We start from the raw sequence: 15324 nt of genomic DNA, 5'->3' as shown, positions 1-15324 counted from the left end.
CGAAGAATAATTATACGTTATTGCTCCATGTTGGTCGAATTTCTCATGTTTAGCTGAATGTTGCACAGTCTGTATACCAGCTGGAAGCATATAATATGCTCGACCGGTGTTAATTTTGAAACATGTGTCCAAAGAACAATTTTCTTGAATTCTAGGAATGAACTGACAGTAATTGCACTGGAATTGCATATGTTAGTGTGTAGCGGTATCCGACCAAGTCTTTAGTCAAAGTTGTGCGCAAAGGCGCTGGATTGTCAATCCTTAGATGAAAAAAAAACTCTAGGTCCTATCTGTATATTTATTTTTTTGTCTTTATTAGAGATTGTCCATGTCATAGAAAATTCAAAATTATTGCATTAATTATAATTTATTAGATCCCCTTAAAGATTATTGGAAAGGTTTTTGAGCACAGTGCATGACCTAACCATAATTTATTTGTTGGCATTTAGACTGTTACAAATATTTATGTGACTTTTTGTCCTACTGGTCTCCGAAAGGTTAAGGAAGGGGGATAATAAAAAATAAATATTAAAATGAAAAAAATCAAAAAACGCCTCGGATTTGTTAAAGAAAATTGAAAATCCTCAAAATTATCTAAATTTTATTTTGTTGCCCCCTCAAAATATTATTTTTTGGCAAAAAAAATCCGAGGGGGGGAGTCAAAATAGATATTAAATATTTGTATCGGCCTTATTGATTTCAACGAATAAGGCAAAAATTTATAGCTAAAAAAAATTAAGCGGGTACTAACTTTGCACTACTTCGTTCACTTGAGAGACAGAAATTTGGTGTCTTCGATAAAGTGTCTTGAAATTTCGGTTTCTACAATGTCTCCATACAAGATAAATAATTTCAGCGATAATAAGTGAATTTCTCTTCTTACTCCTGAAGTAGAGGGCTAAAAAAATAAAGACAAACTTCCGAAGATATCAAAAATCTCTAATGAATAGCTTTGCCAATCCCAGAGGAGACTAGGGTCCCGCAGGGGTCTGTTCTAGCAGTAACCCTGTTTCTGGTTGCCATGAATAGGGTCTTTAATGACCTCCCCAAGAACATCTACATCTTCGTCTACGCGGACGACATTCTGCTTGTGGTGGTCGGAGACACTCCGGCGCGAACGCGTATCCGAACCCAAGCAGCGGTTAGTGCAGTTCATCGATGGGCGATGGGCCTCGTCGGTTGGCTTCACCATGTTGGCCGGCAAAAGGGTCAGCGAGCATGTGTGCAATGGACGGCATAGTCTCTCCGGCCCTAGTCTTAAGATTAATGGGCAGCCGATTCCAAACCGGAAACTTGTCAAGGTCCTCGGAGTTTCCATCGACCGAGGACTGACCTTCGTCCCTCATTTCCAAGCGGTCAAAGTCGGCTGCAAACCAAGGATTAACCTTGTTAAAACTTTAACAAGACCGCATAGGACGAACAACAGGTATCGTATCGATACCACTTGGTATCGTATCGAACAAGCGCTCATTGACAGCAGCCTACTGTACGGACTGGAACTGACTTGTGTAGAACGTTGTGAGCTTGCCCCAGTCTTCATCCAATACCTTTGCATAGCTTCGGGACATCTTCCTTCTACACCCACTGAGGCTGCCTGTGCCGGAGCAGGTGTCTTCCTATTTCGCCATCGTGTGCAAGTGGCTATTTGCATAAAATCCGCTACATCCGGAAACCATAGGAAGGGGATCGGATCATGAACACGATGGCCAGCGTCAGTATCCCCCAGGTCCACTAGGTCCACTGACATCGAGTGATAAACAACTCCATTGCGAGGCGCTTTAAAAGAGGGGACAACACGGAAGCTCTTCGAAGATTGGTCGCCGAGTTTCTAAACACTGAGTTTAGGGACCATGAACATCGATACACTGACGGTTCCCATTCGAGAGAAGGAGTCGGCTTAGCCGTTACTGGGAGCAACCTAACGGTCTCGGGCAGCCTTTCTGTACAATGCAGCGTCTTCTCGGCGAAAACCGCTGCTCTATTGATTGCCGATACCACCCCCTCCAACAAACCAGTCCTAGTTCTGACTGATTCCGCTAGTGCCATCGCTGCGCTACAAAGTGACCACTCGAAACATCCATGGATAGAGGCCATCCTCGCCATAGCTGACGATACCGCTAGCCTATTTGTCCTCATCTGCTTCCTCAAAGATGGAGGACTGTACCACCAGATCTAGATCCAGCTTGGACTTTCCGGACACCCCAACTCAGAAATATGTCCCTCCAAGGAGGTTAGCGAGCCTCCCTAGTCTTCCCAGGGTTGTAAGTCCCCACGCTCCCCACAATCCCCATGACTGTTTTTCCTCCCCAACTTCGCTAAAATCGTAGCCTCATCTTGATACCAACCGACCAAGTCCTGTGTAACAGGAATACGAAAGCAGTCGCTTTCAGAGTGAGCCACGCTTTCTCCGATGTTTATTTTTTCGTTTTTAAATGCGATCTGAATTTTGTCATCGTTCAACAGACGTCCTGATCAGTTTATTGCGGAAGTCCTCCGCTCCGAAACTTTTTTTTTTGCGAGGGTCGCTCTGAAAAGTTTTCCCTTTTCGGTCAGTTTTATGGATCGATGTTCTGCGCTAAGGTTGGGTTTCCTATATAACTGCAGCGCGAAGAACAGCGTGACTCAATAATTCGATTCTTGGACATCCGTACATCCAAAGTTTATCGAAGGAGACTCCCACTGCGGAAAACCACGATTGATAAATGTTTTTCTCGACCAGCTTTATTTTATGAACCAATCAAATCTTTAACGTTTTTAACGCGCTTAGTTATGTATAGTTTAGTATGCATTGTTAAATATTAGGGGAGGATGTTCGGTTGTGGGCACCCTTTTGTGTTTTGTGTCCGATCTGACCAATTTTCAATAGGAAACAATGGGACAGGATTCCCCGTCGAATGCAACTTGTTGCAGGCAAATCGGTCAACGCTTTCTTCCAAAAAGTGTGTGTATAATAACTAGACATGCTCAAAGAACAAAAATATGAATTCTCATTATTTCAATCAATTATGTCTAAATAATTTTAAAAACTGCATAAAAACGTTATTAAAAATAAGTTAGGGGACAACTAAAACGATATTGAATGATTTATCAATAAAATGAGGGTGCCCATAACCGAACCAAAAAGGGTGCCCACAACCGAATTTCGCAAACTTTGATGGCGAACATCATTGAGCCTCAAAATAGATTAAATTTACTATATAAATACGCATTAGAATTCAATTTTTGAATTAAATCACTTCAATTCATGACACTTTGAAAAAGGCCAAAAAACTTTCGTGTTGTTTTTCTTGTACAAAAACTTGATTTGTTTATAAAGCCTGTGTACGTTAAATTTCGGACAATCAGATAATGTTCAATTGATTTGTCGCCATTTCATCAATTTGGATGAGAGCTAAAACATGCTGAAAGCAGCGGTTAAGCGAAGAGATTGAGCTGTCATGTAAATAGTTCGTCTTAGTGGTTGGTAAAAATGTTTAAAATCGAGTTGGATGATGGGTGTCCGAAATTTAACGTGGACAGGCTTTAGTTCAAAGTAGAGATGCCCATCCGGTTTGATATTGAGCACAAATGACGGTTTTCAAAATGACAGCATCTCCGTAACCGAACCTCCTCCCTTGCCAGTTGCTCCCTTAGCGCTGGCAATATCATAACAAGTGAAGAACTGAAGTAATTTCAAAATTCACAGAAATAAAAAAAAAAGTTTTACCAATAATACCAAAGTCCCATATTTAAATATTGCCCACTGGCTTCTTATTCTTCTTCCTTTTCTTTAACGGCTCTACATTCCAACTGGAACTTGACCGCTTTCAAGTATTCTCTTAGCAATTCCTCAGTTAATAATTGAGATGTTTTCTATGCCCGCCATTGCATGTATGTAGCTGTAGAGTATGTAGCTTGAGTGGCAAGTACAATGGTTACACTATGCCCAAGGTGTCGAGAATGTTTCCAACCCGAAAACATCCTAGACCGGACCGAGAATCGAACTCGCCATCTCCGGATTGGCAACCCTACGTCTTTGCTCGTAAGGCTAGTGGAGACCCTTGGCCCACAGGCCTTCTTAGTGAATATATTTCTACAGCAATTACCCACCGCCGGTCGTCGCTCGGGCCGATACTGACGCCATCGAATTTTCTACACTCGCCATGCGAATAAATTTATTACAGCGTCTTCTTTTGATGCGCGCTTGTGATTCCACTATCGACGCATACCTTCTGCCGTCGCCAAGCGATTAATTTGCACCTTTAAGAAAATTCACCTTATATGATATGGTGATCCTGAAAATAATTGATTCATTTTGTATAATGCGCTGTTCCAATTACTAAAAGCAACAAAACCAAAGTCGTTGTCTTGTGAGAAATATTAACTTGACGTCATGTCTTCTACTCACTCACGGCTGTACTTTGCAGATAATCCTCTCAAATCAAATTGCTTCCAAAAATAGTGGTGGTCCTGAAAAGAACCGATTAAATTATAATGCTCCCTTTCAATCACCTGCAGCAACCGTTCAATAGTTTGAATCATACGAAAAAACTGTGACTTGAAAGCTGCTGTAACTGTTGAAGACCACCGGATGGTTCTTCATTCATCCCAGCCAACACAAAATCGCATATGCTAGCGAATAAGTGTACAAGGTGGAGGCGATATAGGCGCATTCCTCCATTTGACTGCGTGCAAAATGCACGTATATGGTCTCCACTTTGTACACTTATTCGCTATGATATACGATCTTGTGTTTGCTGGGATCTCTACTTCATACGCCACCGTTGTGAAATTGTCCTTCACTGCTGCTGATACGACCGCCACAGACGCCACCGCACTATGGGGAATTCTCATACAAATGGGCGACCAAAAATATTTTTTCAATGAAAACTGTTTGTATGCAACATATTTTATGTGAAGGAATATTTAAGAACCTTTTTAAACCTTAAACCATCGTTAACCCTTCACAAAATGTAATCAATGAAAAAAAAAAAAATTTTTTTTGGGCAATTTTTTTTGTTTGTTTTTAATACAGCATGCATAAAATAGCAAAAAAAAATATTTCTAGTGATAATGTTGCTCATTTTTTAATCATTACCAGATATAGAGAATAAAAACCACAATTCTCAAGAAAATTTTACTTGCTGCGTTCTCGTAAACGCCCAAATATGCGCAAGCAAATCACTCACAAAAAGGTGGTACTAGGGTTATATTTCAATCCCCTATTTACCGATGAGGGGACATTTGGGGACATTAGGTTTGCGGGACCATTTTATAGCAAAGAATTATTATAACTAAAGTTTTTCTTCTACAACTTTTTGATATTAATCTTTGCGTGTAAAACAAACCAAACTATCTCAAAGCTAAGGTTTTAAGCTTTGAAATGGTAAATAAAACCTGCAGCAGTCGTTTCCACTGGGATCCGGATCGCAACCGGACGCCATCGTCCGCTCTCGGTGAAATCTCGAACGAAAATGAGGCGCACTAAACAATGGATGACCGGAGAAAATGAAGCGGTTGAGCAAAAGGCCCAAATGATGGAGATCTTTTACGTTGGCCCAAAGCAATGTACCCATAGTGGTGCTCAGGACACATCAGTGAGTAAGTGAGTGGCGAAAGGCCCGTAACTTACATCAATCTGATGTCCTGCATGAACGAGGTTGGTTGTTTCTGAAAGTTTTTTTTTGCATGCAGTGCATTTGAAGTTTGCTCACTCCTGGAATTTGGCCAAACACAATGTAAACATCAGATGGTGTTAGTGATTTTCGCACGATGATTTTGACGCAAAATATGTCCGTCTGTGGTAATACGGAAATACTTATCCTTACATAGCACATATCATGTGCACTGTATACATTTTCAGAATACAGCTTTTCCCACATTTACCTCAAGCGTCACTTTGTCACAATCTTCCAAATCATATTTTGGAAGTTTTGGTCGCACCTTTGTAAGTAGCCCAACCATTGTGCTCATTGCTCAGAGCTTATAACTTATACAAGGTGTGTTAAAAACAAAATCGGACGAACACCACCCCAACTGACAAGCTATGATTTAATGACTCGTTCTCGATTATTTTCTGTTGAGCTTGAGCTTGATTGGCTCGTAGTTGCTACTCCATTGTGACCAGATCAAACAGATCAGCTGTTCTTGCACAGTGAACCAACAGATGTTTGCTTGGGACTAACACACATCTTCAATGTACAAGTACTGGTGATCTCATTTGCTAGGTCATACTGGCGCCTGTGTTCTCGATTATTTTCTGTTGGAGATAAAGGCCATCATTAGAACCGGTGCTATTTTTTACTTTTCTTGTACGCTAATAAAGTAATTACCCGGGTTCGCAATTCTCATTCAGCAACAGGGTTCGTAATTTTCATGAGTATAAGATTTATCATTAACTCAGATTTTTGGCGAGAAATTATTTTACGGGAAATAAAAAAACCTGTCGGACGAGTGATAAGTGTTGATAAACGAAGTGGTGAGGTGACGCAGATCATTCGGGCACATCTACCGTTTGTATATTGTTTTATTGACAGCATGTTTGCCGTACTTACGCGACACGATGGAATGCGAAACTAAAATTAATTTGTTCGTGCTTCCATAAAACAATGCCCAAATATTATTTATTTATAAATGCCGCTAAGGGTTATGTCCGCTCAACAATAGCAGCAATGAACTGCTAATGAATGACTTATGATTAAACTGGAATTTGACAGCGCTACCGGTTGGAGCGCCAGACTGTATAAAAGCCTATAAAAGACAAAGCAAACGATGACGATAAGCAACACTTAATGTGGGTTTTATGGCGCTTCCAGAGAAACAAAACCGAATTTTCTGGCTGGCCAAGGTGCCCGTAGTTAATTAAATTCATAACCACAATAAAGGACGTGCTGTACGCACCTTTCGCTGCGACACGTTGCTATATGACTATAGTCTGGCGGAGACGATCTATTGAACTTCACATTTTTCATCCATTCCAATATTCACGGTTCAATTGATTCCCGCCATTCCATGCGCCAGTCTATGGTGAAAAATCGCTATGCGTTTCCCTTGATGCGATCAATCAATCAATGCAAACTTAATTTTTATAATTTGGATGACCGGGACCAGGAGGACAGCTCATCAGCGCCTGATAGACGTACAGAGGGCTGACCATAAAGGAATAAATTCGGCTTCTTTGTTCCTGGAGTGCGATACGACTGCACTAACGAAGGGCACCATACCAACCCGACCGATGATGGTCAGAAAACCGCGCTACCATGATGTAACACACCGCCGTTCCGCACACGATCGACTGTCCCGGGATCGGAGTCTGAATCTCAAAGCTGCAGTGATTGGAAGGAAGGCTATCTTTCGCAACAACATTACTGCACCACTGGCGATCGCGGGAATATTAACATTTCGTTTCCAGCTTGGGGCGTCGATTAGTGTTAGCGGAGAGCAGTGCTAGACACCGTTAGTGGAGCGATTATCTCAACTACAACAACATGGCGACATGGTGCGGTGGTGGTGGCAGATGATGGCCTCAATTTCTATGCAGATTGTCCAAGATTGCGTGACGTTGTTGTGTTCTGCTGACTGAACGACGGATTAAAAACCCCGCAGGGACTAGTAGTAGATAGCGTAATTGATGAGGGTGAGTTCTGCGATTGCAGTGATGTTTTTTGAGAGTAAGTTTTGAATTTGAAAGAATGTTTCCGAAATAAAAAAGAAACCACGAAAGAGATTAAATTAATATGAACTCTTGACATTTTTATTCCTGAATTTGTGTATCAGAATCTCAAATTTGACAGCATTCGAAAAGATGTTATAAGCTTTCCAAAGTCTACCTTTCCCAATGCCACTTCTGAAACCGCTGCTAAAACTAAGACAAACATGCAACGGGGCCCTCCTTAGGTGCCCGCCAGAGTAAACGCGACGTGCGATGCGACGCGACGCGACAGTGCAATTTGACAGCCTGTTGATAATGATTGTTATTCTTTTACGTGAGTCGCGTCGCGTCGCATCGCTCGTCGCGTTTACTCTGGCTTCACCCTTAGCCGTGCGGTAAGACGCGCGGCTACAAAGCAAGACCATGATAAGGGTGGCTGGGTTCGATTCCCGGGGCGTTCCTGACAATTTTCGGTTTGGAAATTGTCTCGACTTCCCTGGGCATAAAAGTATCATCGTGTTAGCCTCATGATATACTAATTCAAAAATGGTAACTTAGCTTAGAAACCTCGCAGATAATAACTGTGAAAGTGCTTAATGAACACTAAGCTGCGAGGCGGCTCTGTCCAATACCAATAAGAAGAAGAAGAAACATGCTGAAAATCAAATATTTTTAACACAAGGGCTTGGCATTAATCTCGTGATCAAAAAACTAAAACTTTCCATATTTACTTAACCCATCCGTTATTAACCCCCGTTTTGAAGACTATAATAAAAACCTTTTTGGCTGTAACTTTTTTGTCTTTCAACATTTTTTATCGTAACTTTCACCAAAAGTAGCGGAATTTATTCAAGTTTTGGGAGTTTTATGGATTTCCAGGATTGGCCACTTGGCTCCGGAGTAAATACAGATTTAAAATGGGTGTTAGCTTTTGGCCATTTCTCAGAACGCATACTTCGGAAATGAATTTAAGATATTTTGATTGAAAGCGGCGCATAAACTATACAAAATATGATCAGGAATTTGATCGGTCCAAAATATGGCCTGTATTCCGGATTCCGGACGTTCCGCCGGAACCTGTTACGGGGTACCTTTACGGAAAAGGTACCGGGCCGAATACCATCAAACTTCAAGATTTCAAAGGTTATGGCATTCTATGTTAGTTGTGTACTTCTTGGACCGTATTTGAATAGATTGGAACCGGTGAACGGATTTACCAAGTACCGGTTCGAATGTAAATCTTGGGAAATAGATAAAACGCATTATGCGATACACCAAACTTCATGACTTCAAAAGTTATGGCAATCTTCGGTAGTTTTGTACTTTTTGGAGCATACTCAAACCAATTAGAACCGGCTTATTATTCCTCGTTGGCTTTAAGTATGACCAGCGATGTGTCACAGCCAAATTGTTATTTTTGCATTGCTAGTACGATAAAACTCTCATGCGCAGGGAAATCAAAAACAATCTAGACCGCACCGTGAATTTAATCCAGCCTTGTTCAGCATGGTCTTACATCAGAAGACTACAATCGAGAACTATTTTATTTTCATAAAACATCAAACTCCTTCAAAACTTCATTTTTTATCCTTTCTTTGGGATTGTCCAATTTTTCATTTTGTATTTATTCGTAACACATTCGTGTTAGAAATCAATCGAAACAATATTATTTTATTTGTTCAGACTAAGGCCGAAGTGGCATGTGCGGTATATAAGAGTCTTCTCCATTCGGCTCGGTCCATGGCTACACGTCGCCAACCACGCAGTCTACGGAGGGTCCGCAAGTCATCTTCCACCTGATCGATCCACCTTGCCCGCTGCGCACCTCGCCTTCTTGTACCCGTCGAATCGTTGTCGAGAACCATTTTCACCGGGTTACTGTCCGACATTCTGGCTACGTGCCCGGCCCACCGCAGTCGTCGGATTTTCGCGGTGTGAACGATGGATAGTTCTCCCAACAGCTGATGCAACTCGTGGTTCATTCGCCTCCTCCACGTACCGTCCGCCATCTGTACCCCACCATAGATGGTACGCAGCACTTTACTTTCGAAAACCCCAAGTGCGCGTTGGTCCTCCACGAGCATCGTCCAGGTCTCGTGTCCGTAGAGGACTACCGGTCTAATGAGCGTTTTGTAGATTGTCAGTTTGGTACGGCGGCGAACTCTATTCAATCGGAGTGTCTTGCGGAGTTCAAAGTATGTACGATTTCCAGCCACTATGCGTCTCCGAATTTCTCTGCTGGTATCATTTTCGGCGGTCACCAGTGAGCCCAAGTACATAAATTCTTCTACCTCCTCGATTTCGTCACCACCGATGCAAACTCGCGGTGGGTGGCTCACATTGTCTTCTTTTGAACCTCTTCCTATCATGTACTTTGTCTTCGACGTGTTGATGACTAGTCTGATCCGCTTGGCTTCCCTCTTCAGTCTGATGTAGGCTTCCTCCATCTTCTCAAAGTTACGTGACATAATATCTATGTCGTCGGCGAAGCCAAATAGCTGGACGGAATTATGCTCTTCGTATTACCCCTTCCAAAGCGATGTTGAATAGCAGACACGAAAGACCATCACCTTGCCGTAACCCTCTGCGGGTTTCGAAGAGACTCGAGAATGCCCCTGAAACTCGAACTAAGCACATCACCCGATCCATCGTCGCTTTGATCAACCGTGTCACTTTATCCGGAAAACCGTGTTCGTGCATTAGCTGCCATAGCTGGTGTAGATATGACATAGATGATGTGTGGGCACGTTGTATTCGCGGCATTTCTGCAGTACATGGCGAATGGCGAACACCTGGTCCGTGGTGGAGCGTTCGCCCATAAAACCCGCCTGGTACTGCCCCACGAACTCCCTTGCAATTGGTGCTAGTCGATGGCATAATATTTGGGAGAGTACCTTGTAGGCGGCGTTCAGCAATGTGATTGCGCGGTAGTTGCTACAATCTAGCTTATCGCCCTTTTTGTAGATGGGACACACGACACCTTCCATCCACTCCTGCGGCAAAACTTCCTCCTCCCAAATATTGGTAATGACCCAGTGCATCGCTCTAGCCAGTGCCTCACCACAGTGTTTAAATAGCTCTCCTGGTAGTTGATCACCCCAGGGGCTTTGTTGTTCTTCAGCCGGCCAATCTCCTCCTGGATTTCCTGGAGATCCGGAGCCGGTAAAATTATGTCCTGCCCACGGTCCATCACCATACCGCCATCTTCGTTTGCCACATCGCCATTCAGGTGCTCTTCATAGTGCTGCCGCCACCTTTGGATCACCTCACGCTCGTTCGTAAGAAGGTTCCCGTTTATGTCCTTACACATATCAGACTGTGGCACGTAATCGCTGTGGCAAATCAATCGAAACAACTTGAAGTTAATTCTCTTTAGTATTAAAATGATTAGTACTACCAAAGTTAAAAATAACTAAGTCGAAGTACGTAAATCATCATGCGTAAATTTGTCGGAATGTGAAGACAAATTCCATCGGTTTGATAGAAGTCAAGCGCAGATCGATCACATGCTCTTAGAAAAAAAAAACTCAAAAAAACAGGGGGTACCTTAGACTATGTAAAGTTCTGGAGGGGTGCATTCTTCTTCTTCTTATTGGCATTACATCCCCACACTGGGACAGAGCCGCCTCGCAGCTTAGTGTTCATTAAGCACTTCCACAGTTATTAACTGCGAGGTTTCTAAGCCAAGTTACCATTTTTGCATTCGTATATCATGAGGCTAACACGATGATACTTTTATGTCCAGGGAAGTCGAGACAATTTCCAATCCGAAAATTGCCTAGACCGGCACCGGGAATCCAACCCATCCACCCTCAGCATGGTCTTGCTTTGTAGCCGCGCGTCTTACCGCACGACTAAGGAGGGCCCCTTAGGGGTGCCACTGATGCAAAAGGTTGAGAACCGCTGGTCATCAAAAAAGTAACTTGGCATAGTAAACATGTATGAAATAATTGTGGAAGTGACCTGATGTACAAACTACAACGCTACAATCTTCCCAGCCACCTAGTGAAAATCATCCACAATTAACTGTCAGCGAGGACATTCCGGGTCTCAATCAGCCGAGCGAGTTCCAATGAGCATGACATCATCGCAAGCGTCCTCCAGGGCAGTATCTTCGAGCCCCTGATGTATAACCTCTTCACCTTCGACATACCAGAACATCCATAAGGTTGCATTCTGTCTCTGTACGCAGAGAACACAAGTCTCGTCTACAAGGGAGTGGTCAGATCGCTTGTTGCAAAACTCCAACAAACCAACTGAAAGATCTGTATCAACGCGGGGAAGACCCAGGGCTGATGCCCTACCACTCGAAATTCCCCAAACAAATTCCACCTGAAGATTGTGAAATCACCTCAATGGTACGACAATGGAATGGGCCGATGAGGACGACTACCTTGGCTTGACCCTCAACAGCAAGCTTATTTTCAGGCAACAGGTTGACAAAATGGTGGGTGTAACATTTTGTTGAAACTACCGTTCCCTTTAATCAACCGTCAGTCGTCACTACAAGAGCTGTTTCATCTTCAATAATGTTACTTCTAACTTGAAAATCAGGAACAATATGACCGGGAGCCCGCTACATTTTCATTTGGTCTTTTGAAAATGAAAATGAAACTGTTTTCGCTTTCACATGACGATCACGAAAACTACCAGTACTGAGGACCACTGTCTGGCTGACATTGAAACACTATACAAGAGCGCCTTGGCGAGTTTTGAGGATTTGTTGCGCATTTTCGGACTAGCCAGCAATACGGACGCTCCTCGTAAATAAGGTTCTTCAAATTGTAGTGTATACAAGTAAAAAGGTTATCAAAAGGTCATAAGTAATTATAAGTCTAAAATAATGCCTTTATCAGGCAAAAAATTAACAGCTTCCCTATCTAAAACTGAAAAAAGCTATGATATTATATTAAGCTTTCAATTAATAACTGAGGAAATGCTAATAGAATAGTAAGTTGAAAAGTAGGCCAAGTTCCAGTTGGACTGTGGTAAAGTCCGAATCCAAGGTTTCAAAATCTATTCAAACTAGGACGCTTACCCTGAAAAGTTTCTCCGAAGTTTCATAACGTTTCGTTGTGCAAAAACCAAACTTTCATTTCGGTACCAAACGGTAAGTGCTCAGCTTAGCTTGCATAACAGACCTCCTATTGTCATAACTACAATCACATTAAAAACAAAAACAGATTAATTTACCTAATACGCTTAGACTCAATCCACTTCCCGGACGGGCATTACGTCCACCGCCGATGGCTGCTAGTCCATTAGATGTAGCAGCAGCAGCTCTACTTGGACCAACGTTGGACGGAGCCGGAAAAGCAGCCGCCCTTGATGGGCTACCGGCTCTAGCAATCGATGAGAACTCTTTTCCGTTCGCTGCTGCACTTGTTGCACTGCTGGATGGCAATGTTTTCGTAGTCTTCGTAGTGATAGGCATTTCCAATATATGTTCAACCCATTAACATTGAACACGCATAGCAGGATGGAGAGAGTCGTCTATTATCAATTTCACTGTCGTCACAACAATAATACTGCCGTTCGATCGTACGAACAGTCTAATGGGTTCACTGATTATGACAGTGAAGGATCGATTTGATAGTGATTTATTACAGAACTGTTGATCAATGTATTCCTTCGACGGTGAGCTTCGAACAATTACTATAATATATTGGGCCATTCAAAAGACTGATAAATAACACAATTTTTCTCCCCTTGCTCACTTTTCACTCACTATTATGGGAATTCACCATTAACCTAATCTCGTTATTCGAAATTATCATTATCATTTATTTGCTGTTATTGCACTTCTTCGATGGAAATAAATGTTTTGTTGTTAAATTATCTTCCATCCATCCGTCGGCATTGGTCCTCTTTTGTACATCGGAATCGAGGTCTTTTGTTTTGCCGTGTTCTTTCACTTTCCCGGAAAATTTATCGTTTCACTCACACCAACTACGGGAAACTTAATGCTTCTTCGCGACTGTTCAAGTATCATGGAATAGTTGCTTGAAGCATGCACTTCTCCGGTATATTGTAGGATCACTTATGTTACAGAGAACGTCGGGCAGAAGTGAAGGAAGAACGTGGATAAGTACAAAGAGAAACTTTTTTGTGTCTCCTTCGGCCGTTCCAAGTTGCTTTCTCACTCCACAAGAATTGCAACGTAATTCCACGGGTTATATGAGCACAGGTACATAAATTATGTTTTATAATTAAAGATGAACGGATCACACGGTGTTGCGATGTCCGGTATTCTCGTGGACCATGTCGACCATGCTATGGACGACGATGATGATGATCATCTCGATATAAAAAGCGCAATCTCAACTTTCTCATACATCTCACATTTTAATTACACTAGGAGCAGCAGCATCCTTTGTTCGTTCAGGGTCCACATTCTTAAAATGAAGATGCAATCTAACCAGTACGTTCCACTGTTTGTATTACCACCTTCTTGCATTCACGTCTTCCAACAAAACTGCTGAAGAATTAATTCAATTCATGAACGTACACACTTCCTACATCTTTCACGTCTATTCCTATTCATCACTCTTTGCGCATTGAACTGTGCACTCGAGGTTCCATTATCCAACGAAAATGTTGATTATACGGACAGGGAGCATATATATCCATCAACCAGATTGACCCGCGATAGGGCGGATTTTCTTTGTACCACTTCTGAATGCACCACACAATAAAATTGTCTAGTCGTCGTTTTCCTTGAAATAGGTTCTGGAAAACCTTATCAATTACAATTTCTTCACTTCTCCAACTAACTACACGTCTTGTTATCTATCAATATTGAACACGTTGAACGATAAACATGTAGCTGTCTTCCCAATAGACACTTTATTAACTCGTTATATAGTTGATGTTCAAATCATATTGCCAATCACAAACAATGAATTCCATCAGCACACGCGACATCGCAAACAACAATAATTGTTATCAATATCTACCTCCACGGGACACCAAGAACTGCAAGTAAGATTTTAAAGGTTTTCGTCAAAGTTTTTGCCCACTGACGAAGTAAAATAAACATAAACGAAGAAAGACTGCAAAAATACTTGCGCACGGGAATAGACTTCCACAAAAGCGTCCACCAAACCGGTATCGAGTGAGCGATAGCAAAAAAAACAAAACTTGAGTCACACGTTCACCACCGTTTAAAAAGCCACACGTCGTTGGTAAGCCTCAAGGAACACATCCGACGCGATCGGTGGCTTGGACCGAACTGAACCTCTCCTCTGCCGGCGAATGCTTATTGCTCATGCTTTGCGCTATACGCTAACTGGACATTATCGACAGACAACCACACTGCGCGACTGGAGACCGAGCTCGAGCTGCATCTCAGCGCGGAGAACGTAAAACGAGGATGGAAATGAATGGAACTATGTTCCGCGATACCTACCCATAATAAAAACTGTACTACTGATAGATGAACGCCACTCGATTCAACAGACTGCTCGAAAAGTTGAAAGCAGATAAGTTGTACCATCAGCAGAACAAGCTTTGGCGAATGAATGGGAGAGAATGAACCACGCGGTTACTACGCAACGGATTGATTAACAGGTTGTTGTGTGTTTGATCTTGTTTGAAGCCTAACAAAAAGCGTGAGCATAGGATGATAGGCATTTTAATCGTTTGAATTTCATGACACATGACACAACAGCAAAGAACATAGCAGAACAAACATC

General features: G+C 42.3%; 1 protein-coding gene across 4 annotated transcripts in view; it reads right to left on the bottom strand.

The window, feature by feature from the left end:
• Positions 1-15324, bottom strand: part of LOC134220244 (protein TANC2) — a 326312-nt gene that overhangs the window by 232369 nt on the left and 78619 nt on the right. Inside the window, exon 1 of one of the 4 annotated variants that reach the window (XM_062699242.1) lies at positions 12824-14851. The exons of the other annotated variants lie outside the window; for them this stretch is intronic. Coding sequence (XP_062555226.1) covers positions 12824-13064 — 241 coding nt within the window. The 5' untranslated portion in view covers positions 13065-14851. Of the gene's footprint in view, positions 1-12823; positions 14852-15324 lie in introns of those variants that run through there. 4 annotated transcript variants of the gene reach the window in all.

This window comes from Armigeres subalbatus, chromosome 3 (assembly GCF_024139115.2).
Source record: "Armigeres subalbatus isolate Guangzhou_Male chromosome 3, GZ_Asu_2, whole genome shotgun sequence".
In the NCBI taxonomy this organism is placed as follows: Eukaryota; Metazoa; Arthropoda; class Insecta; order Diptera; family Culicidae; genus Armigeres; species Armigeres subalbatus.
This window is presented reverse-complemented; position numbering and strand designations above follow the sequence as displayed.